This window comes from Lissotriton vulgaris, chromosome 6 (assembly GCF_964263255.1).
Source record: "Lissotriton vulgaris chromosome 6, aLisVul1.2, whole genome shotgun sequence".
Taxonomy (NCBI): domain Eukaryota; kingdom Metazoa; phylum Chordata; class Amphibia; order Caudata; family Salamandridae; genus Lissotriton; species Lissotriton vulgaris.
The window spans coordinates 544,937,624-544,963,762 of record NC_141694.1 but is presented as its reverse complement, the minus strand read 5'-3'; the positions used below and the strand labels follow the sequence as shown (position 1 = coordinate 544,963,762).

At 43.9% G+C, this 26,139-nt stretch overlaps 1 protein-coding gene across 1 annotated transcript in view; it reads right to left on the bottom strand.

Moving 5' to 3' along the window:
• BCKDHB (branched chain keto acid dehydrogenase E1 subunit beta) overlaps positions 1 to 26,139 on the bottom strand; it is a 995,115-nt gene that overhangs the window by 352,445 nt on the left and 616,531 nt on the right. The window contains exon 9 of the mRNA XM_086926548.1: positions 22,743 to 22,829. Within this exon, the coding sequence (XP_086782674.1) occupies positions 22,743 to 22,829 (87 nt within the window). The remainder of the gene's footprint in view (positions 1 to 22,742; positions 22,830 to 26,139) is intronic.

Below are 26,139 nucleotides of genomic sequence, written 5' to 3'. Positions count from 1 at the left end.
CACATCCTAATTGCACCGGAGGGACTGCCGCTGCCCCTGCGGACGGTCCCTCCACCTCGGGGGTGGTGGACGGACGCAGGTCCGTCCGCCATCCTAATGAGGCCCTATGTTGGAGATCTGTTGGATAACTCACAAGCCAGATTCAGGGCTGGTGCAGGCAAAGAATCAGAAATTACCTTTATAGTTGGTTACCTTGGGATGATGTTCACCGAAGCAGTGATGTAGTTAGATTTTCCTGCCACAATTGAACAATGGTTGACAGCAAAGTTTTCATTTAGAGCTTGCTACATTAGTTGATTTGAGGCATAGCCTTACAAAGAATGATCTCTTTTCTAACTGAGCTGATCCAAGCAGTGCAGGTTACACTATTTACATGTGAACGTAAACTAGACTGGTGGGAAGTCATGCTGAAATCTTTGATTTCCCCCTGGTCAATTTTAAAGTTGTCACAGCAAAGCGAGAACTACAGATTCAGTGAAATCAAGCTTTTCACTCAAATATTTTTTTTACAAATTACATTTATGTCCATGACAGGTTTATCACTATGTTTAAATTGTATATTTTAGGGGGCGAGCACACAAATCCCCCCTTTGCAAATACCCTTACTATACATTACCCTTACCCATCCCTAAAAGCTAAAAATGCACTTACCACCTAATACCCCTACTCACCCCTAAACCTTAAAAAACGCCCTTGCCACCCATTACCCCTACCTAACCCTACACCTAAAACACCCTTACCACCCACTACCCTTACCCTTACCCACCCCTAAACCCTAAAAACACACTTAAAACCCAATACCTTTTTCCCACTCCTAAACCCTAAAATTACCCTTACTACCCTATACCCATACCCACCCCCTAACTCTAAAAATACCCATACCATCCAATACCCCTACCTCTAAAACCTGAAATCACCTTTACCACCGAATACCTTTACCCACTCATAATCTCAAAAATCCCCCTACCACAGTATAAGTTTACCCACCTCAAAACCGTAAAAATACCCTTACCACTCAATACCCTTACGCACCCCTAAACACACCTTTATCACCCAATTCCTTTACCCACCGCTAAACGCTAAAATCACCCTCACCACCCAATACCCCTACACACTCTAAACCCTAAAAATACACTTCCCACCAAATACTCATACCTACCCTAAAACCTAAAAATACCCTTACCACCCTATTCTGTTACCAACCCTAAAAATACCCTTACTACCCAATACCCCTACCCACCCCTAAACCTAGTCTTACCACCAATAACGTTACCCAAATATTTCGGCAAATTTTCATCATGACAGAAAGCCACTTTCTAAATACTATTTCTTTGCTGTAACGTTTTATGCAAGACAAACAGTGTTTTAGCTTCTATAAGTTTCTGGATACAGCAGCCTCATTTCCTCTTTGCTGTTTCTGAAATGCATTCAGCTTCACAATCCTCTTCACATGACACAATGTGAGTAAAGTTTAAAGAAAAACAAAGGGAGAAATCTATGCTAGTCAATGAACTAAACAATTTGAATTACTTAGGGTCAACGATATTTGAGCTAGAACAGACACCTTTATTTATCAAAGCAATCCTTTGAAATCACTAATCAAATTGGCAGGAACAAAATAGCATATTAATGTGTACCATGACCGTAATGGTTTGCGTTTTAATTTAACCCAAAAAAAAAAAGGAATGATAACATTATTGTATCTGGAAATCTCAGGGTTTAGCTGCTGCCTTCAGGTGTTATTGTGAACACTGACACCGTTGTGTTGTAGTCCGGCAATGATTTAAGCATTAATATGCACCTTTTATATGAATCTGAAAGTGAAAGAGTTTTTATAAAGCGCATGGCTACCAAAGGCCTCCCAGCGCTACAAGACTCACCTAAACCAGAGATAGTGACAAGATCTAGCAAACAGAAAAGTTTTAAGGAACTTTCGAAAGCAATGATAGTTAGCCTCAAGACGGATAAAATCTGGTAGTTGATTCCACCGTTGAGCAGAAATAACATAAAAGAGACGACCCCCAGTCCGGGCCCGATTAAATCTACGGACAATGGCAAGATGTTTCAACTCGGAGCGGAGGGTTCTTCTAGGGACATATAAAGAAACAATAGATTGGAGAATCGGAGGCAGGTTAGCCGCTAGTGATCTGTGGACGATGCATAAGGCCTTAAATTAAACTCTTTTGTCCACTGGCAGCCAATGCAGTGCCCTGATGTGCGGTTTAGCAGATTCTCTGTTGTGGGCATGCATCAAAAGTCGTATCGCACAATTTTGAACCGTTTGAAGTTTTTTTATGATCAGACAGGAGGAGCCCAAGTACAGCACATTGGCATAATCAAGCCTTGATAAAATCAAGCCTTGAACCAGGAGTTTCCTGGCATTAAAAGGCAAGAGGGGCAAGATCCTCCTAATCCTCTTAAGCATGCCATAACATGAGCCGGCAACCATAGATGCCTGAGTCTTAAAGCTCAAATTATGATCAAGCCATACTCACAAGCTTTTAACTTGGTCTTTGGGAGCAGGCATATCTCCCATACATTTCGGCCACAGGGAGTCATTCTCCAAACCAGTGGTCTTTCCCAGAAACATCAACTCAGTTTTTGCAGAATTCAATTAAGGAAAGAAGAGCCCTGAGGAACCTCAGACTGTAATGGCATCTAGTCAGAAGTAGCGTTGTTCTCAAACACAAGGAATGAGCGATCAGCAAGGAAAGACTCCAGCCATTTATATAATAAGCCTGTCACTCTAATCTCTCTAAGTCTTACCAGCAGAAGCTGTTGATTGACCGCGTCGAAGGCTGCGCTGAGATCAAGCAAGATGATCGCAGCGGAGCCTCCGGAGTCAAGGATTTTCTTGGCCTCCTTGACAACTGATAACAGGGCGATTTCAGTACCCTGTTGGGGCCTGAAGCCCGTTTGAGAGGGGTGAAGACAATGATTTTTCTCCAGAAAATACGAAAGCACAGAATTAAAATGCCTTTCACAAATTTTCGATTCAGAAAAGGGGGTGGTGATGGACAGAGTATCTGAATTAAGCAGAACACTCGTACCCAGTCAACTGATCAGGGCTTGATCCATCACCGTTTTTTAGCTCACTGCACCATCCCACATTTCACAAATGTTGGCAATCCTAGGAAGTAACGATATTGGTCGATAGTTAGAAAGGACTCTGGGGTTTAAAGAGGGCTTCTTCAAAAGGGCTTTGACCCTAGCCTGTTTCCAATGGGAGGGGACGATATCAGAGGAGAAAGCTGTTAACAAGATCTAAAAAGACAGGGGCGACTGAATCAAACACCTGATAGAGAATACAGGGATGTGCTGCATCACTAGGTGAGCCAGATTTTAGACGCTCCAATTGTGATTTTAAAGTTTCCATATCCATGCATGGGATGGAGTCAATAACAGGGTGAGGAAAAGGGAAGAGATCTCTAATCAGAGGAGGGTTAATCACATCTCCTGGTACAAGAAGGGGAGGAAAAGCCAAGTAGATATCCTGAATTTTCTTATGGAAAAAGAGCGCCAGATCATTGCAGTGGGCAGCTGCATCATCCAGAGGTATAGAAGGCTCAGGAGAACGTGTAAGAGATTTAATAATTTTAAAAATTTCACGAGAGGAATTCACTGCTGATAGTATTTTTTTAGTAAAGAAATCGGATTGTGCAGATCTGATCTCCGCTTTGTAGGCCTTGACAGCTTCTCGGTACTTGCTTTTCTCCTGAGTTGAAAACTCCTTTCTCCAGGTTCTTTCATGGCGCTTACAGAGCTGTTTCATCTCTTCTCTCGGAGTCTCGGGGAGTGCCAGGCAGCACCATGATCCGATTTTCTACTAAAAGACCACTTTTTGGGAATATGGCTATCTAGCGATGTCTCTAGCCATTGATTATTTTTAATATTGTTTGACTAAGGGTTATTGATGAGCACCGGCCTCCCACTGTCAAGCGACAGCGCCCAAGCGTCAAGGGAAAGTTTAGCCCAGTTCCGGTTCCAGGTTTTTTCCCGTTCCCTTAACTGCCCACCCTCCTGTGGAGACCAGGCGAATAGGACCAAATAATGATCAGACCAGGGTAGAGGAATAGGTTTATCCACTTTAAAGTCATTAATGTTAGAAAAGAGAGGGTCAAGAAGATGACCCTTCTGATGGGTAGACCCAAGCACTTTTTGTTTCAAAGCTAGTGCATTCAGGATATCGGTTAGCGCCTCCGATTTCGGATCGTGGGCCTGATCAAAATGAATATTAAGGTCCCCCAGAACTGAAAAGTTGGAGGTAGAGCTAACTGATTTAGCTATGATGTCTGGAAGTTCCTTTGTCGAAGCGGATAAAGGGGCCGGGGGTCGATAAATGAGCGTAACCGAGAAGGAACATGTGGGGGAGAAGCCAATCACAAAAAACAACCCTCACATTCAGGGATCAAGCTGTTGGTAATTTGACAGTGATAACTATCCCTATATATGATGGCTAACCCCCCACCTCGTTTTCCTACTCGGTCTTGCCTCTGGATAAGATAGCCTGAGGGGAGTGTAGAAACTACAGCAGATTCTGTGGTATTGGTGAGCCAAGTTTCCGTTAGGAACAATACATCCAATTTGTATTCTTCCAGAAGTAGCCTTAATTCGAAAGAATAATTGGGTAGGGAGCGACAATTCAGCATAGACATTTTGAAAGTCCTGTTGTCAGAGGGGCCAAGGATAACAGCAGGCACAGTGGAGGGCTGAAAACTAAAAGGGCAGTGCAAACGCTTAGGCATCCCTGTGTCAGGTACCATAGAATGGCGGAAAGTCCCAGCAGCACTCATTCTGAGCTGGAGTAGTTGAGAATGAGAGTACCTGCGCTGACCTGTGACCGGAGAACCAGGGGTCCTGGCCCCTGGGCCCGTTCGGCGCAGATGGGCTTCCCTTAGGTGTGCCAGCGGCGCGCCCGCTGCGCACGTCCGCTGCACGCCCGCAACATCCGCCCCTTATGAGGAGTGGTGATCGCAGGTACAGCCACAGCTGGGAGGCAAACCGTGGTTGCTTTCCCTTAAAGGTCCCCCCGGAGCATTGAACGCAGCTCCTTGTCCCCAAGTACAATTGCAAGACTTGTGCAAAGAGCCGAAATTAAGTGCAGGTAAAAGCGTTAAAAACAATTATTTACACAGCCTGAGAGCGTTGTCATAAAAAACAGAGAAGACAGTTATTTACACAGCCTGAGAGCGTTGTAACAAAACAGCAGAGAGAGACAGTGGTAGCAGCCTCTGTACCTAATCGAGCCGCTAATGCAAGATTACGTGGATCGCGTTCTGCGCGGCCGCGTCATCCTCCCTTTATGAGGAGGGGTGATGGCCGGTACAGGCAATTTCTTAAAAGTTGTGTAACTTTGTTACAATGATAAAAGACAGTATATGTTGTTGCTGTACAGAAAATAGAAGACAACTGGCTCTCCCCAATAGCCCAAATGGTAGCTAGTTAGGCTAGAGACTCAGGCAATTGATCTTTGTGTGTCTGCTTACTCTTCACCTCTATCTAATTTTTCTTCCTGATGAGAAGACACATAAGGTTGAGGATCTGGGACGACATATTGCAAGGGAAGCACTATCCCCGTTTGTGCAAAGGCACACCTTTTAAGAGATGCACCAGAGCAAACAAGGATAATCCACCCTGTTGCAATCAATGAGCTGCCACTGGGGCAGCCACAAGGTTGTGCTGCCCTGGGGGCAGCTCATTAGTGAAAGACAGAGTGACTGCTTCAAGCAGCCAAGCCGCTCTGTCATTCACTGTGCAAGCATGACCAGTCTGCGCTTCAAAGGGGGGTACAGTCAGTGGATGTAAACCATCTCTTTGTGGCACACAGTCAGTGTGTCTCCTGACATCCTTTTTGACTCTGTACTAATATCCTTAATACAGCAAGGGCATAGAGGCAAACAGTTTCCCTTATCTAGATGTTGCCACATCGTTATGCAAATGAGGGAGAGCCCCCTTGTGATACATAGGCCTGTGTGCTGAAACATCTACTGTTGTTTAACATGGAGGGAAAGTAAGCACCAAACTGCGTGACACACCAGGTATGGGAATAAATGGAGGGACACATTTCCTTTCAGCAGGAAATTGTATAGTCAAAAGCACTGTTTTTTATATAAAATCAGGGCCTTCCGTGGTCATATTACTAAAAAGACAAGATTTGAAAAAAATATTATTGTCTATGGGTGCTCTTGGAAGACAATTTCTATGGACTGGAATCAGGAGAATGCTAAAGTGATTCTGGTAGTTTACTGACCTCTGCTGGTTGTTTTCTATCAAGAAAGTTAAATAGAGGCAGTTGCCAGAAAAATTAAAAAAAGAAAGTCCCACAGCCGAAAGCAATTCTGGTATTTTACTGACCTCTACTGGTCGATTTCTATCAAGACAGTTAAATAGATGCGGTTGAACAAGCAGAAAGCAATTCTAGTATTTTACTAACCTCAACTGGTCATGATCTATCATGACAGTTAAATAGAGGCAGTTGAACAGAAAAAAAGTCCCTAAGCGGAAGCAGACAAGTCCTAGTGCTGATCTACTGAGCCCACAAAGGACATATACATATAAGTATATACTAAAGTATATACACCACTAGGCGAGACCTAAACGTGACTCTCCAGACGTTTTGCTTCACAGACTGTTGGATATTTTCAAATTTAGCAACCATATGAGCTTTCAGTTAATTAAAAAAACTAAAGCAATATCATGCTAGTCCTAGAGTAAGTTCATAATCAATGATAAAATCAATATGTCTGACTTTCTAATTGTAAAATCTTTGTCTTTAGTATAAACATACCTCTACATCTAGTGCAAAAATAACTTATTTGTTCACACTGTATGCTTGGTATAAATTGATGGACAGAAATATTCAATATTTATATACATTGTCGTATAGGAAGTATTTGACCAGAAAATATGCACCTATATCATCTGTAATTACTATTAGTAGGATTTAACCATAACACTCTCTTCATATAGACCAAAGCTGCATATATAATCAAACTGATACTTTTCAGCAAGGCTGATAGACATTTAATGAAAGTGTATGGTCAATTCCCATTATATAATATTGGTGCATTATAATTACCTGTCTAAATAAAGGGTGCGGGTCCAGTCCATCTAAATATAGAGGGGTGGGCCAAGAACATACAGTGGTGTGCCAGTATCACACAAGGTACACCTAGTATCACCCAGCATAGCCCCAATATCACCCAGCTCTAGGCCAATATCCAGCATTAGCCCAATGTCACAACCACTACCCTTCCAAGGTCCGATACCCCACAGTGCTAGCCCATTATCACATACACTGTGGAGGCCTTACATCCCAGTACAGTTCTTAACCCATCAGATTTGATCTGAGGATATATTGCCATGGTCCAATGTGGCCAATTCATATCAGTGCAATGGACTGTGTGACTATAGCAATAGCATGCCATAGAAAAGTTGAATGTAGCTCTTCAAGGGAGGATCACTTGAAAACTGAGCGGATGAAGAGGGATGTTGTGCCCAGGGCTGTTAAGTGGGGAACAATAAAAAATATAAGGAAGCACAGATCTGTGCGTGTGAGTTGAAATTGCTATGATTAGTGGGAAAGAGTAGGACGTCACTCATTAACCCATTGCCTATAGGCCCTCATGCTGGGAATTCTTTAGAGATGTAGACTGCAATACTCTTATTTTCCCATTAGTTTTCATCGGAATTGAGGAAATCTAAGAGGAAGAAATGTATTATATCATATTTTCAAAATCACTTTAAAGTCCCTGTATGATGTTGTGCAACAATCCAAAGTCCAGCAGATTCTTACAGTGCTAGGCCAGCATCAAACATTTATTTGTAAAAATGCATAGCTTTTGACCTGGCAGATTTGTTCTTGGATTTCATAATAATGCTTCGCCGTTACCTGTACATTTAAATGAATGGACTGTGCAAATATCTCCTGGGGCTCAGTAACAAACTGGTGATTAATCAACGAGCTGCTGGCCAGAGATCTTACAATGCTAGACTAATGTCAGATAGTGATGGGAGAAAATAGCGCTGAGCCAAAACCATGCATCAATGAGTGCTGGTCACACAGTGATGCATTAAAACAATACAGCACTGGCCCACTATTGCCTTGTGCTAACCCACTGTTACTAAACATAGGTCCCAGAGAACACAACATCGGTGTAAGATTACGCAGGGCTGGTGAAGAATCAAAAACTGCTTCTCCAGAATCTAACCACGGCGGCCTAGCATCAAACTGCATTTGGCCAAGGCCAGCGCCGGCCTAATGCCACACTATGCTCTTTATTATGTATATTTATAAACCTGGAAAATGTGTACACAGGACCCTGTGACAAAGTAGTTTAAATAGTTCATCTTAATCTTTCCCTTTAAATGTAAAGGACGTTATACATATTTCAGAGCGTAACAGAGGTGGGTTATTAATGGACCAATCATGTTCTCTGCCACATATGCAGGGGGAACCTGCACAAATGTGAAATGTGGGACTTGAAGGAATGGCAAAATCTCGGCATGTCCACATTAGTCAGTATCTCTCCGCCTGACCCGGTTGGCGGCTCGATCTTCATACAGCAGGTTAAGCAGTACACCGGCTCGTGACGTACAGGGGGAGGGATATCTGCAGGGAGGCCACTGTCCTCACGCTTAGCTGCCTTACCGTCTGTGTCTTGTCTTCTCCCGTCAGATTCCTTCTGACAGTGGTGGGTTTTTGGATACCGAGGCAGTTGCCTCATTACTCCATATTCATTTAGAATTTTTAAGTCGCTGTTTAGGTTGCCTTATTGATGTGTGACCCTTTGTCACAGTTGAGGTTGTATCACATGGAGACCCTTTGTCACAGTTGAGGTTGTATCACATGGTGACCCTTTGTCACAGTTGAGGTTGTATCACATGGAGCGGCTGCCTTACCGAGTTCCAAGTTCCTAGGCCCTCATTCACTCAACGCCAGAAACTAACGGTCGTTTCCTGAATGGATGAGTTGCTGCAGCGGAGACACTGATCTCACGAGGTGCGGTGGGTAATGAACCTGTCAATGATCGCAAGTGGTCCCCAAGGCCCGGGGCCAGTCACATAGTTTTTACCCATCATGCCCCTGTCAGGTCCTCTAGTGGGACGCATCTGAATACGTACACATGAAAAAATACGGGCTTGGCAGCCCAAAATGTCTATTGCATTCCGTTAGCTGCGTAGACTTTAAGCTTCTTTTTCCTTCTTTTTTAGTTGCCATGGAAATAGGGACAACAATTACAGACCTTCAGTGGTGGAGTCAGGAGTGACTGTTTCGCCAAGATAGGTGAAGGTGAATCTTGTGGCACAGCAGGTGTCTGAAAGAGTCCCTCTACCCCCACGACACTAAGGGGCTCCTACCCCAACCACGCCTCTTTCCACCCTGGAGGGCTTTGAGATCTGAAAATCCAGGGCGCAATATTCCTTGCATGGATTCATGTGCTGGAAAAGGGCGATACCAAAGACGATGATGGACAAAGTGTTTGAACAAATCAAACACTCACCCCCAGTCAACTGATCTGGGTTGAATCCATAATCATTCTTTAGCTCACTTCACCACCCCAGTTCAGACATGGCCATATGCAAATCAGTCTGACCCTGTGCCTCATGGGAAAAGTCCAGCCTGAACTTGGGAGCTATGTTTTCCCTGGACCGGAAACAAGCATCCTGGGACCGGTTTCGGATTCATAATCCTGATCAGCCAGGCTATCTTGAATCCAGTGGTAGAGTGAGCAAAGGACCCACGTCTGGGTATACCCTGCACACTCAAGGCGAACAAAGCAATACCAAAGGGGAAACAGCCTTTCTGGCCCCCAGTGCCGCTTTTTAACAAAAGCCACCCAGAGAAGCAGCCAGGGCTCCCTGACAACGGGAAACAAAGTTTGAAGTTTTTGTGCTGCAATGACGCCTTTTGGCAAGCGTTTTTAAATCCCTTCTTTGACACCATACTCGCATGTGCAGGTAAAACAAGCATTTGCAGTGCCATAGGAGTAGGCAGGAGACAGCTGCGATGCAGCCAGAGAAGCAGGCGGGCGTTAGCAGAGCTGTGTGCTGGGCCTGTCCAGGGGAGAACGGGGTGCAGCTCCTAGTCGGCCATGCATCACAGACGCTTCTGTGATCTTTGCAGATGCCCTTCAACATCCCAAAGTGTCCAGGCCCCTGATCAACCAAGTTGCACACCCCGTGTGCGCTTTACAAGGGTGGTAGCTCTGCCGGGACAGCTCCTGAACCCGGCCCGCCTCTGAGTACAGATCAGAAAGGCGCGAGTGTGGTATAATAAAGTTTGAAAAAATGTTTAAAAAAATATAAGCCACACTAAAGAAGAGTAGTCAGGTGGGTGAGAAGTACGGAGTGGAACCCACCACGCTTCAATTTGTCCTGTTTCGTTTCGCTGCTTGTGCTGTCTCTGCCTTCCGCCGTAAATTGGCCTGTGTATGATGTGTAAAGACATTGTATGCGTGTGTGTTCTGTACTGGATAGGACAGGTCAGGCAAAATATAGTGCATACTCACGCAGCCAATCCCAGGAGAAAACAAGCATTTACAAATGCAATAGGACTCGTATTTAGGCAAGACCTATTGCATTGTAAACAAAAATGCGGACGTTCAAGAAGGCACGAACAGGAGTGGGTGGGAGGGTGGTGGTGGGCAGAGAACTTACGGACTGTTCGAGGGAACGGGTGGTAGTGGAATAAAAAAGTTTTAAAAGTAAAGGGGGTGAAAGCTATGGAAGGAGAAAAATTACGACATGGCTGCCAGGAGGCGGGATTAAGTTGCCGAAAACCAATCAGATTGCAGCATTTGGTATTTTGGCCAATCAAAAAGATAGGCGGAAAGTGGGTGGAGCTTCCCTCACTATAATGTATACAGCATCTCTCGACGAGACAGCGCATGATTTAAAACCCCTCTGCAATACAACATTGTACTAGGGGTGTAGAAAATGGGTACACACACAGGCTGTGTCCTTTGGGCACTGTAAGTAATACAGCCCCTTGTGTCTTTTGAATGATGAGAATGTGAGCACTTCATTCTAGCCTTGATGGGTTGCTCCACCATTATGTAGTTCTTCATGGCTTTCAATAAGGAGACTTCAGCCTCAGCAACACTGGCCTCATCATGCCTGTATTCTTACTGTCCACTAAGCTGAAGTATTTGGCGATTAATCTGAGGTAAAGGAGGGTAAGTATAAGTAAGTGAAGGGAAGCTTTGGCTATTACCAAAGTTTACAAATGGGAATTATCCTTTAGACCTCAGTGGGGCCTAGACACCTGTATGAAAGCCCCTGTCATACAGTTTGTACTGCAGGCTCCTAGCTCATCTCTGTGCCTAACAGACTCACACAATTTGTGCTTTGTGTGTATATCCATTAACCCGTTAAACACAGTTGCTGCTTGAATGGATACTTTATCCGCTTGCATGCATGGAAGCATCTTCACTCAATATTAAAGTAGGCCAATGACTCCCCAATTAAGGTGCTTTCCCTGGTGTCAAAACTCACTGGGGTCTCTGTGCAAATGAAATTCAGGGAACATATAAGGCAGTTGTTCTCCACTCTCAATACTTTTTGTGCACTTGGCTAGTTTGGGTTAGGTGGATTTTCCTACCACCAGTTTACACGAGTCTCAACAAAAAACTGCAAAGAGCAGAAATAAGCAGCTGTCACCACTCATTGTATATAGTTATCTGTAGTGCTAAGTTCTGGAGGGTCAGTATCTAGTTTTTTGGTCTTTGAAAAAGAACTGTTAGCCTATTGGTGGGCCATCAGAGAATTCCATTCTTAAATGTGGGGTAACCATTTTGTTCTGCGAACGGACCATAGTTAATTGGTTTCTATACTTTCTGGTGAGAAGATTAAAGAGCACACACCAAGAATCGCCAGGTTGTCCATTAAGCTTTTGCAATACGATTTTGAAGTGGTATATCTGCCTGGTAATAAGAATGGTAGAGCAGATTTTCTATCAAGATTCCCTGTTGTTGGGACTGATGTTTATTCTATGGAGGATAAATGTCTGGATGATTGCTTTACAGCGTCGATTGATGTGGAGAGTATGTGCGCCATTAGTGAAACGGGGGAGAGAGAGTTATCTAGAGAGTATGTGCTTGGACAAGTCATGAAGTATGCTAAGGAAGGCCGGCCAAAAGAAAAGTACGTTACGTACCAGTTTCAAACTTATGTGAAAGTATCTCAGGAACTCTCTGTGGAAGAGGACATTTTGATGCGTGGAGAAAGATTGATACCCCCTGAGAGTTTGAGAAATAGACTAATGTATGGTGCACATGAAGGACATTTGGGAAAGACATTAAATAAACGCAGAGTGAGAGAGGTAATCTGGTGGCCACACATGGATGAAGGAGTTGATCAATTGGTTGAGAAGTGTGTGGTTTGTGGCAGTGCTGAAAAGTGGTTCAAAATAAGAGTTCCGCCCATAGATTATCCCAGTAGACCTTGGGAGAAAGTAGGCATCGATTTGGTTTGCCGTTTCAACTTTTTGCCTGTTTCATCCTGATTCGCAGTGGTGGTCATAGACTACTATTCCAAGAGGCCTGAGGTTCATTTTTTGGAGAACCTTCTACAAGGAATGTCATTTATTTCCTAAAAGACATCTTTTTATGAGAGGGGTTTCCATCTTTGGCTGTTTCGGATAATGGAGCACAATTTGTGAACACGAAATTTCAAAGATTCCTGCAACACGGAGAGGGTTGCCCATTGCAAGAGTTCATCATATCATCCACAAACAAACAGGCTTTGAACAACTTCCCTAATAATCCAGGGAATTTTGATGAGAGGATCCTGGCAAGCAATCTGGTCCAAACATTTAATAATGAGATGGGTCGTTAAGAGAAACAGCTATTGGGATCCTCCCCTGGTTAGAAGATTGTGGCTATATGAGTCCCGCAATGGTCCCACACTAATACACCCTTTCTCAATGGCTTCTTTAAAAATGAAAAATAGATGCAATAATACTGTTGACATGTACCTTTATAAAAATTCTATGGAGAAGTTATTAGGGCAAGAAGTTTTGCCCCACTGCATAGCTGTAATCCCAGCCACCATTTATTCTTGTGTTACAGGGTGTTCCAAAATCTCCCGGCTTGAGCTGTATTAGGACATAACTGGTAGGTCAGTAATTAGAGGGGGTGTTGGAGTTTAATGCGGGCGGCGGGCATAAGGAGTCTTAAGATATAAGACAAAAGTGTCTGCAATGGCTGGCATCAACCACTGTCTGTCCCTCCATGGTAAGTAAAATAGGTATGAGTCTGGATACATGATCGCTATTTGCCAACAATAGAGAAACTTAACGGACTTATCTCCAGAGTCATATAACTTGCTTTGTGAGGCCAACCAAATATTTCTTGCTGTATCTAGAGTGAGGTTGTTTAGCTGAGCCTGTGTTTCAAGCCTCAGATTAGACCGGGGTCCCCAGTGTCCAAGAGAGGGTGTTCTAACTGGGTGATCTGTGTCTCGAAAGCAAATAAGTCTTCTGCTTTTCTTCTCCTAATTAATGTAGGATATCACATTGACTTTAATTACTGTTTTAAATGCTTCCCACAGGGTGATAGCCAGCGGGACCAAGGGCAAAGTAATATACAGCATCCTATATCAGGCCATCAGCTATAGTTTGATTTTGTAGCCACAATGGGTTCCTCCTCCACTGGCATTAAAGTTATGCAGAACGAGCAAAATTGAGGAATGGTTGGATTTGCCTCTGGGAGTTATGTTTATCCCTAACACTGCTTGTATGTTAGTTGAGGGATGAAAGAAATAGTCCAATTGGGAAAATAAGTGTAGTGCTCCTGAGAAATAGAGGAACACTTTGCAAGTTTTGAGATTCGTACAAATTAAAGAGGTGTGCCATGTATTTTGGTTCGCCTGAGTGATCTCCTTGAAATCTCTGCTCATTACTAATCTGCCAGGGGTGGCGCATCATAGCAGCCTGGTGAGGGACTCAAGTCTAGACTCCAATAGTGTTGGGGGACCCTGTATTGAACTAGAGATAAGAATGTATCAGCCCAGGACGTCTAGTGTCGCTAGTTCAACTAACAGTGGAAAGAACTTGTGAAAATGTATTGCCATCGCTCTAGAATCAGATGTAAAGCTGGCATGGTTTACTTTATCAAAGCCATAAATGCCGATAAATGAACAATTATTGTCCGATAAATGTGTTTCCTGTGAAAACAGGACTCAAGACGATTGGTGTATTACATAGTGGAGTACAGCCCCTCTTTTAATGCATGTTATTTAAACTGATGCATTCCATGGTGGCCGAGAGGCTCAGAGTCATCACAGGAGCCCTCCTCTCCGAAACAAAAGAATTGTACTTTTGATCCGCTTATGGTGCCCCTTCTGGAAGCAGCGATACTGCCTACCCCCTGATCGCGTTTCTGTCTGGGGCACCAGAGATGCTCTGTGTGAGCTTTATCTCTTTGCACTCCTCCAACCACCCACAGGCACTCTCAGGCGAGTCAAGAAAATGGCTCTTGTCCTTGAAGATGACTTTTAACCTGGGGAGAAAGAGCAGCATGTATTTTAGTTGGAGGAATCTCAGATTTTGTTTTACCGCCGTGAAGCAGCTGCATTGTTGTTGGACATTTAGGGTGTAGTCTGGAAAGATCATTATTTTCGCTGCCCCACAATGTAAGTTCTCCTACTTCCAAGCTGCCTTCGACAAGGCATCCCTATCAGCTATGTTGAAAACTCAGACTATATACAGACTGGCTGGTGCACCAGGAGATGGGTTTGCTGCCACGGAGCTGTAAGCGCTTTCAATGATGATGCAGGGGAAGAGGTCCCCTGCCAGCACCAATGATTTTAGCCTGTTGATGATGAACTGTATAGGTAGGGCCCTTCTATCCTCTCAGAAAGTCCCAGGATTTGGACTTTATTCTGTCTTGACTTCACTTTGGCATCTTCAGTGCAGTCTTCAAGGTATTTGACTGTTTGTTGGGCACTTGTTAACTTCTAAGATTCGCTGATAGCTTACAGGACGGCAAAGGATGCAGTTGAGAAAGAGCTGTTGCCAGCCCCTTAAGGGGCAGGGGTGTCACCTATTTGTGTTGGGTTTAGTAAATGTGTCTATTTTGACACAAGCCGACTGCAATGTCACCCTAACTTTGCTATTAGCATCTGTGGGTTTCGCACGTCATCTACAGTGAGACTGCTAGTTTAAAATGTCCTCGTGTTGGTTGCTACTTTGTCTTCAGCCAGGATGCGCCCTACCTGAGGCCATCCAACGAGGTCATGATATGTGGCCCCAGGTCCCCACTCATGGCCCCACAGCCTTATCCACTCCTCAGTAGTCTCAGTACGGACTGGAGGTTTGACAATTAGGTATTCATCAATGTTTGGTCGCAGACAGTTTGTGGGGAGGGTTCTTAGCAGAGTAAGAGCTGTGAAATGCACTTTGGTCCCTGCACTTTTAGCATTACACGGCCTCAGGGCCAAAACAGCATGGATGGGCAAAGTGTTTTTAAAATCCATGTGGGTGCAGGCTGCCCAGGGAGTTAATAGCAGAGCAAGGACTGCCACCCTTGGTGGTAGTCAGCACTCTGTAGTCACAAGCGGAGCAGGCGACATGCACTCCAAGGCCAGGAGCAGTCCGCTCGCACCCCGTAGCCAGAGGCAGTTCATTGTAACTGGCCACCAGAATACCGACATCGTGCACCCGCCAGGGAAGAGCAACCCGGCCCTGGAAGACAAAGCCTCTCCGGGTCAATGGGGCTGCACCTCCACTGCACCAAATAAGCAGGTAGTGTCCGAGGCCTCCAGCTAAGAAGAGTCCTGACCCCGGGTGGAAATGACCTGACCTCGGCTGTGGCCCGGGACAGTGGGTCCTACACAGCACCTCCTCCCTCCAAGCAACCCACCATGACTCCTCTCTCTAGAATGAGGATTACCACAAGTCCAAGCGCTGTCCCTACGTCCACTGGTCCGACGGGGAACCAGGGCCACAGCTGCCGGCCTCAAGATCGCAGTCATAGCTCCTCCACGCACCTGAAGCAGTAGCAATACTGCTCAGAAGGGCCACCCCATGCTCCCAGGATCAGTCAAGAGGTATACTTGAGCTACTCAGCGCTCATAGGAGGCTACCACTGCCAAACGGGTGAGCGGCTGTGCAGAGCCAACAGCAATCGGTCAAGAGCAGGGGGTTTGAGTCCCGGCCCGGCCAACCCAGGCAAGCCAGCAGGCAGAGGGCCATCCTCTCAGGAAGGAGACAGCTGTGGACGTCCGGCAGAGACACATTTAGAAAGGATTTATTGTGTTGCTTTATAGAGCTCAGAGGTGAGTATCCTCCATCTTTGGCTAGTAAACCACATCCCCTCACATCACTTTATTAAATGATATATAATACAAGCAAGTCAACTGTGAAACAATAAAAGCAGCCACCTTTGATTAATTGTTTAAGAAAGCAGTTTTTAACCTTTTGACTTCTGTGGACCCCTACTTAATCGAGAACCCGGGGACCCCCACTGAATTATTATTGGATTCCAGGGACCCCACTGAAACATTAATGGAAGCCGGGGACTCTGGGTTAAGCATTTTCAGTTATTTGAGCAATACTGCAAACAATACAGAAACAAGAATTCATAAAAGAAATGATTAAATATTGTATTTAATTCAATATCAAATATATCAAAAAATGTAGTTTGAATGGAAAGGTTGGAGCTTTTCCAAATTCAATTGAGGCCATCCAATTTCAAAATGACTTCACATTTACAGTACATTTAAATAATGTCAGTTTTACATGTTCCTTCTTTATTTATATAAAGTTTATTACTCTGCAGCTATTATTTAATTTTCTAAGTAGTTGTGGACCCCCCATCACCCCCCCGCCCCTCCCCCCCAGTAGGTTGTGTGGACCCCCAGGGGTCATCAGACCACATGTTAAGCACCACAGTTTTAAGGCATAGACGGAACTCAGCAGCCTCACGGAAGATACTTCATGAGGGGCACCCGCCGGGCTTTTCATCATTGCACGTTTCTATTCTTTTGAGACTATATACACACTCCATACTCTGAGAGACTCGTGAGTTAGCAATATGAGATTTGATGTCAGGGCACTAGTGGTACCCTAGACTCCCAATAGGCAAGCCATACGAGTTTATAATGTTTTCCTCCCCTACACATACCAGATCGTAGTGTGAAAGAAACACCAAAGACCCAGAGGTGCCTTGAATTGATCCCAAGCTCCTCTATTGGCATTCCTGCGAGATATTTTTCCCTGCTTCAGGGTGCTTATAACTGATTATGTCCACCTGAATACATGTTTTTCACAATATTATGCCACATTGTTTTCATACAATTTTACATTTCCGGTGCGTAGGTTTCAATTTCTCAGACGGTACAACTACCAATACAATTGCAAAACATAATTTTACAGAGAGAAACACTACTTTGAAAGATACAATTCGAAGATTTTGCAACTCCTTTGCTGTGGTTCTGTAGTAAGAACAGTATCTGAACCCTATCCATCGGAGTATTACCTGGTCATTCCTCCACTATACCAAGAGTTCAGTTGTGCTTTCAGTACTAAGAGGTTGGATACACTTCTTTCTCACCAAGACAGGATGAACCATTGACTTCATTCTTGGGCACCTATATCCACTCATGATCCAAGACGATGTAGCACTAAAACAATATCTGAAGGACAATTATAACAAGGGCTTTATTTAATGCTCCACTTCACCAGCTGGGACTCCTTTATATGTTGAATTAAAATCCCAAAGAGAATTATGACCCTGTATGGATTATCCTACACTGAATACAATCACTATTAGTAACTCGTAGCGCCTTTCTTCTGTTTTACTAAATCAAAATAACTTGGTCAGATACTTCACATGGCTAAACTTCGATGAAGCCTGCAAGAATGTGAGGATCAGAGAAGGAGTGAATGGAAAACATATTTTAACACTCATTCTGGCCAATATAAATATCTTCTGATGCTATCTGAGCTAGGTCATGCACAGCTGAATTTCAAGACTTTGTCAACATGTTCAGGGGTCTGCTGGACTATCATCTATTTATCAATGAAATGAAAAATAAATGTATAAAGTGGAATAAACCGGAGGGTGTCTAAGCGCTTACCAGAAACAGAGCGCAACTACAGCAGACCTAAGAGAATTAAGATGAAAGAAGCTCAGTTTTGAGGGATTATTAAAACAAGAATTCAAATTGGTAATATGTGTATGCAGATAATTCCAGAGCTTGGCAGCAGCACCGGAGGAAGGCTGGGCGCCCCATCTAGCTTTTTGAAATCTAGGGATACTGACTTTCCTACAAGAAGAGGATCTGAGTGACCTGCCAGGGATATATCAGTTAAACAGGGCCGAAAGATGTTTAGACCTTTTATGATGGAGGTCTTGAAAGACTAAGCAGATAGCCTTATAAAAGATGCTCTTCCTAACAGGAAGCCAATTCAATACCTTGATTCCCTCTCTAGCCAACGCAACGTAGGGAAATCAAGAATAATACCTGCACACGCTTTTTGAATCACTGGCAGCTTGTTTAATAAGGAGGGCTTGATATTAAAATAAAGGGCAATGCAGTAGTCAAGGCTGGACGAAACTAAAACAATGACCACCACATGGCGCTGTTGAACAGGAATAAAAGGAAAGATCTTCCTAAGAGTCCTAATAATACAGGAACAGGTGCTAGTGGTTTGCTTGCCCTGCAACTCAAAATTCAAAAGTGTATCAAACACCACCCCAAGATTTTTAGCCCGAATTAAATGGAGTGGGTAATGGGCTAAATTTCTCTGACCACCAGTTTTCCAGACCATGTGGATTCCTGCCCTCCGAACACCAGCACCTCAGTTTTCTCCATGTTAAGTTTAAGGAAATGTTCCTTCAACCAGAAGTTTATTCAGATCATGACTCATTTGCTCACTATGGATTTTAAATGGCATTTAAAAATTATCCGATTTTTTACAAGCCCAGCCAAAACATGTATGTGGTTTACTCCCTCTATGCAATGATAGAAAGGTGCAGCTTTGAAGTAAACACCATAGCCTCTTGGGTCTTTATTACAGGTGGCCAGTGTCGAATGCAACACTTACGTGTGCCTAAATCCGACAACGAGATGTTCAGAACCTTTGTAAAATAGAATGGAGGCAGCACCAAGTATGAAGTAGACCAGGACCACGTTGTATCAAAAATATATTTTCTTTTATTAGTTCATTTTTAAGACAGCCAACGCGTTTCGCTCCCCAACCATGGGAGCTTCGTCAGGGCAAAGATGTTAGTAGATCTTGAATCGACGAAATGACGTAGATGAGACAGTTTGACCAATACAATAATATGAATGAAAAATAAAGTGAACTTAGCGTCCAATGTCAGGCACGTGCGCAGACCTTAATAAGCTGCTACCACAAATGCTCCAAGTTTCCTGTTACTGCAGTGTCCCCATGACGGATTCGGTCGAAAGATGGCCTTGAGGATACACTAGCAGCATGCACTTGTTTACATATGTGTGTGGGTCCCCTTCAGGTACGGGCAGTGAAGCATCTTTATCTCGGTGCATACGTGTTGCAAGGGAGCATGCCACTTGGGGCCTGCTGCTGCCACCCCAGCCCCTGCATCTTTGATTTGGCACTGGCACCTTCACTTTCAGCTGGTGGCAATGTCAAAGTAAGTAGTATTTGCCCATGTCCCAAACTAACTCTGCAGCAGTGTTCCTGGACCCATTCACAGCTAATGCACACATATTTAGGGAATAGTCCAGGCTGGATACTTGTTGACGGCTTTCCAGTGCAGGTGTTAAGTCGTAGGGAATGTTGTTCATAATGGCACTTACAGTTCCTCTGTCTCTAATGCTCACCTGAGATCGCACATCGCACCTGACAGGGAGCACAATACCTGTAGTGCTGTACTAAGTTGTGAAACTTCAGAACCCTGCCTGGACTACAACTGATTACTGAAGAGACCTTCATAACCATATATTGGTTGTATCTGGGAATCTGTTTTCAGTAAGATGACTATTGAGCACATTCACCACAAAGTAATGACTTGCTGCTGAAAGCTGAAAAGGTTTTTTTTGTGTACCACACACTGATTATCGAATTCAACTTAACAATAGAGGTCTCCTCTGAAGAAGCCAGATGAATAAGAGAACTCTGATTTCTCTATTGAAAGTTTTGGAGGCCCCAAAATGTGGTAGTCACACTGATGTTTTCCTTCTGCAATATGGGTGTTAAAAATGTGTAAGCTACTTGAGGAAATGGTGAAGAAAATAGGTGTGTCTGCCTTAGATGAAAATGAATGCCTTCCCATCATCTTCAGCGAATGTAAATACCAGCAGATCACTGTCACTGTACTTGTGTTGATACTCCATAAGCAATGTACACGATTGAAGTTATACGCTTTCTCTTTCTGGTTGTCATGATTTCACTCTGATTTCCATATGTTTATCATCGCCCATGCATTTATTTCCTTGTGTGACTTCAATCACCCTCCACTTTTTTGTATCCATCATCGGTCACTAGGATTCCTTACTTTATATGTAAATATTCTGTTTGTTTTTGTTTTTCTTTTGAAACAACCAATAAAAAAACCAAAGATGTTTCACATTAATGGCAGCTGAGTTTTATTATACGCCTTGTTGATGACGATGGAAATGATCAGGTAAAAGTACTAGGGTGGTGTCATGTGGAGACGTTAGATGCCTCCAGCCTGGCTGCTGTGATTGATAAAGCAGTACAAAAAGCTGGGCTTCACTGGAAGAACTTATTTTCACAGTGCTACGATTGAGTATTAATACCATAGCGAGCAATATAGGCCTACTCTCGATTGCCAGCTAGTCTAGCGAAACGTGTTGCACACTGAATTATTTTCTTCAAGGCCTCCAAGCATAGTCACAGTAAACTATTTTTCATTCCCACCAGAATCCTATTCAGAGATCTGTGAACCTTATACACTGCGTTGTCATCCACATTCTTGATTCCATGCTAGCCGAACATCAATTTCACCCTGGAACCAGTCTCTACACAGCCCAATCATCATCAGAACTATTGCTTCTCATGCCAGCAGACAATATTCTAACCTGTTAGCTAGGCCTTAATTTACCCTCAGTCAGTTACTCGAGCTTTTCAAGGAAGCCAAGCAGCCGCATTATAATGCCAGCACCATCGGTCAGTCTCTTGATTTCCAGGCTTCAACGTACTACTTGGTACCCACTAAGCATGAGAGCCTGTATTTCCATGTGAATAATATCTGCCCTTATGCCAGCAGACAGCCCTTATTTAACTCTCAAGTGAATAATTCCCCATTTAATCAGGTGCCTACCTTTCCTTAACACTCTACATTGTTGTCAGTACACTAAATGGGGACCAAGCAGACTGTTGACCAACACAAGTAATCTACCAGTGATGTGCACTTTAATCAGTAAAATAAATGTACAGTAAACCTATGAAGGTGCAAAGGCTGCTTGGCTGGAGAAGGATCTATGCCACACAATCTTGTTGTAGAAAGGAAGTTTATTGGAAAAGCATGACCTGCACTGTGACCTACATTCCAAGACTAAGCGTTCTTTACATCCTTCTCTTGAATTATAAAACAAGTTGCAAAGTGAACATGTGCAGAACATTACATGCCCATCGTCCTTGCCCTTGTATAATGCTTATTTGATATTGGGCAATTTCATCTTGGACAGCATAGTTTCCACTGCTGTACTGCGTTAAAAAAATTCTTAATGCGGTGTCATTCTGGCCCTCCCTTTCTTTTATTTATAGAGTATTTAATTTGTATCTGCTAGACATTTTCCAGCCCCTTTGTGTGAAGTAACTAACCAAAGGTGACATTACATCATTTCCTGCAGTGTCCCCAAGTCAAAGAACTAGTAATGCTGCGAGCATATTTCCCGGCTCTTCAGCAATCTCCCTTGTGCTTCACAACTCACAAGCTTTGCTCAACAGTTCATTTACTTAAAAATACGGCCTTCAGAAGGTCCGAGCGTGGTTGGTGGCGCAACACCTGCCAATCAGAGCCCCACAACTCCACTGGCGTCAACACGACACCTGATTTTTCACGGTTCAGAGGATGAATGAGCAACATTTTAATTGTAAAAGATTCTGAGAAAATACTTGGCTCCCAACAAGAATACAAATAGGAGCTAAATTAGATCTCCTAAGAGTAACAGACCAGCTCAGTTTCCCAGTTGCCTTCAGTACAAAGAGAAATTCCAACCACATTATTTCAATGTGACTCATGAAAAATAAAAACGTAAAACATATACAGCAAAACAATTAATCAGAAAATAATGCAAGTCTACAATATAGAAACAACAATCCAGTCCTGCACTGGGTGCACGCAGCAGGGCAGGCTCTACTTCTCCAGGACGTGGAGAGAATCCACATGGTTTAAGCATTTATCAGGTAACATTAATCTGCATTTAATTTAAATAAAGTTAAGCCCTGTAGTAAATTATGTACACAGACTACAACGCCAGCTGCCAAGGCAGAAGCTGTTACTGTACACTAGATCTTAAGAATCAGGACAACCTGTCCTATTCTAAAATGTATATTTAAATCTATCTAGAGAATACTGGGGTGAAAGGGTTGCGAAGGGAGACAGAAAATACAGCAATGTGTGAATCAGTAAACATGCTGGTTGTACTTACAACTTAAACATTTTGAGAATATCCTTATGAAAAATCACAGAGGGGTTACCGAGTATCTAACTGTCTAAGCGTAGGCAATTAGCGTGTTAGTGTAGTCCAGAATCTGAGAAGCTGGATAAATACATCAGACCTACCTGGACTGTAGAACTGATTTCTGAGGCAAAGCCCCCTGTCACGGGAGCCTCGTGGCTGATCAGGAGCCGCCCAGTCTTGCTCACAGACTGTAAAAACGAAAAAAGTAGCTTAGTATGAAAAAGTTTCAATACATTATGAAGAAACGTTTTAAATTAAAGAGGCATTTCAAAGTTCTGAACAGCAAACATTTAGATCTCGATTGCAAGTGGCTTGTTATTTTTAAGCCTGGGTGTAGTTTGCGAAGTAGAGCTACACATAGCTACGCGAAGTGCACTTCGCACTACGCGAGCTACGCGAACTGCGTAGTGCACTGTGCAAAATGCTGTTCGCACTGATTGCACAGTGCCGAACGCTTGTCCGCACTGTGCAATCAGGGCAGTCTGCATCTTGCACAGTACAAGCGGTCTTTTCTGCCTGCTTTCTCAATATGGACTGGTAGTTTCTCATCGCGAGCGGTCGTGAGCATACGCGACCACTCGCAATGAGAAACCTGACCTCCCGGAGTTCAGAATCTTGCCGGGAGGTTTATTTTCCATGCGCATGATTGGCAACTTGATGTTGCTGATCGCGAACGAGGAAAAAGTCTCGCCGGAATGTCATTTTGCTTGCTCGCAGTCGCCAACTTGACGCTGAGGACCGCGAGCAAGCAAAAAATTACAGCTGCACTCTACGCGTGTTTGCACTGTGCTACGTGCAATTCGCATAGTGCGAAGTAGCACAAACTTCGCAAACTACGCGAGCATAGCGTAGGGCTTTGCCCAGGGTTAGTTATTTTGCAACCCCTCTGCAAACCCATTTTTTAAGAGGTGCAGAGTTAACTACACCAAGTACTTACAAGGTGCAAGGAAGTCTGCCATCCTATAGTTTCCCCCCGTTCATTTTGGTGGGCCAAACCGGCAGAAATTAAGCAGGCGAGAAAGGTTTGTTTAATATCTGAAGTTGCAAATTTTGGTGCTGAAGGCATCACAATCCTCCTAGTATTCCCTATGTTAGGGTCAAACTTGTCACAGGTGTTATTTAACGCTCCTGATAAACTCTGATCTGGATGTTATCTGGTGTAATAATTAGCACACCGCTCTCAGTGGATAAGTAGCACAGCGCTCTCAGTGGATAAGTAGCACAGCGCTCTCAGTGGATACGTAGCACATCGCTCTCAGTGGATAAGTAGCACTGCGCTCTCAGTGGATAAGTAGCACAGCGCTCTCAGTGGATAAGTAGCACAGCGCTCTCAGTGGATACGTAGCACATCGCTCTCAGTGGATAAGTAGCACTGCGCTCTCAGTGGATAAGTAGCACAGCGCTCTCAGTGGATAAGTAGCACACCGCTCTCAGTGGATAAGTAGCACACGGCTCTCAGTGGATAAGTAGCACACGGCTCTCAGTGGATAAGCAGCACACTGCTCTCAGTGGATAAGTAGCACAACCCCTCTCAGTGGATAAGTAGCACAGCACTCTCAGTGGATAAGTAGCACAGCATTCTCAGTGGATAAGTAGCACACGGCTCTCAGTGGATAAGTAGCACACTGCTCTCAGTGGATAAGTAGCACAACCCCTCTCAGTGGATAAGTAGCACAGCACTCTCAGTGGATAAGTAGCACAGCATTCTCAGTGGATAAGTAGCACAACGCTCTCAGTGGATGAGTAGCACACCGCTCTCAGTGGATCAGTAGCACACCGCTCTCAGTGGATCAGTAGCACACCGCTCTCAGTGGATGAGTGGCACACCACTCTCAGTGGATCAGTAGCACACCGCTCTCAGTGGATCAGTAGCACACCGCTCTCAGTGGATGAGTAGCACACCGCTCTCAGTGGATGAGTAGCACACCGCTCTCAGTGAATGAGTAGCACACCGATCTCAGTGGATAAGTAGCACACCGCTCTCAGTGGATGAGTAGCACACCGCTCTCAGTGGATGAGTAGCACACCGCTCTCAGTGAATGAGTAGCACACCGCTCTCAGTGAATGAGTAGCACACCGCTCTCAGTGGATAAGTAGCACACCGCTCACAGTGGATAAGTAGCACACCGCTCTCAGAGGATCAGTAGCACACCACTCTCAGTGGATGAGTAGCACACCGCTCTGAGTGTATCAGTAGCACACCGCTCTCAGTGGATGAGTAGCACACCACTTTCAATAAGTAGTGGTGTCCGTATTTAGGGTCCTATACAAGGACTTGGAGAAATGTTCACATAGTGCACAAAACTGGGCCCGTTTCAAACAGATCGAAATGTCATCACATGGCTTCATTACGGAATACAGATAATTCAAGAGCAATTTGAGTCTGTTTTCTCCTTCCTTGTTACTCGCACTGGCTCCCACCTGAACAAAGCCTGTTTTAGGCCCTATGTCACTTTAACTATGCCTTGTAAGGTCCTAGACTAGATCTGCTGTGCCACAGATCATGTACATATATTTGCCTACATTACAATTTCGATTTGAAGTCTGGGTTGCACCACCTCTGGGCTGAGTTTTGCCACAACATTACCACTAAAGGAGGCCAAACGTTCTGTGTCTTGCAGCTTTTAAAGTGCTCCTTCCAGACCTGTGTTTCACGGTCATGCACTTAGCTTCTTGAAAGAACTTTAAACATTGAGTCTTTCCTTAAAACTCCGTATTTTTTTACTAGACACTAAAAAAAAAGACCTGGTGTTCAGGGATGTCCACTTCTGAGTCTAACTTGTTCAATTAGAAAGTCAAAAGACCTTCATACAAAATGTTTGCTAGTGTACATAATTACAATATAGGTCACACTACCAGTTACACTTACACTGACAGACATTTGTTGGTAGTCACTCATTCAAATATTTTCCAATCTGGGGTACATGCATTTTAAGAGACAAAGCCTTGAATTAAGAGTATTCTTGTGAAAAAGCAGGTTATCAAGTAAACAGGATTTTACTTTTCTCGAAGTCTATGATGAACTACTGTACATGCTCTGTGCAAAAAGCAATCTCTGCAAGATGATCTACATACTTTGCAGTGTACATTTTTCTAGCAATTCTTTTCAGATGACAGCCCTTGACTGCTGCTGCTCATGATGGCATGTTATTCGGAAACCGATCACGAGCTGTGAATGAAAACTGGCCACAAGTTTCCACAGGCCCAGCACCAGGAATCTTCATCTGGATGGGCCAAGGGTGCCTAGGGGTGGTGGTCCTTCTGGAGGTAGCCTGCAAACCGTAGATGACATCATATCTACTTCCAAACAGGCACCACAATACAAAATGTAGATTGTGCGTATATACAGAGCATATACAGGGTAGAGTAGTGGTAAATTGAGCTAAGGTTTATTTTAGGGTTTAAGGGTGGGTAGTGGTACAGGGATGTAAGCATTTTGAGTGTTGTGAACTAAGTTTACTTCAATCAAAATAATTAAACAAACACCTAATGCCAATG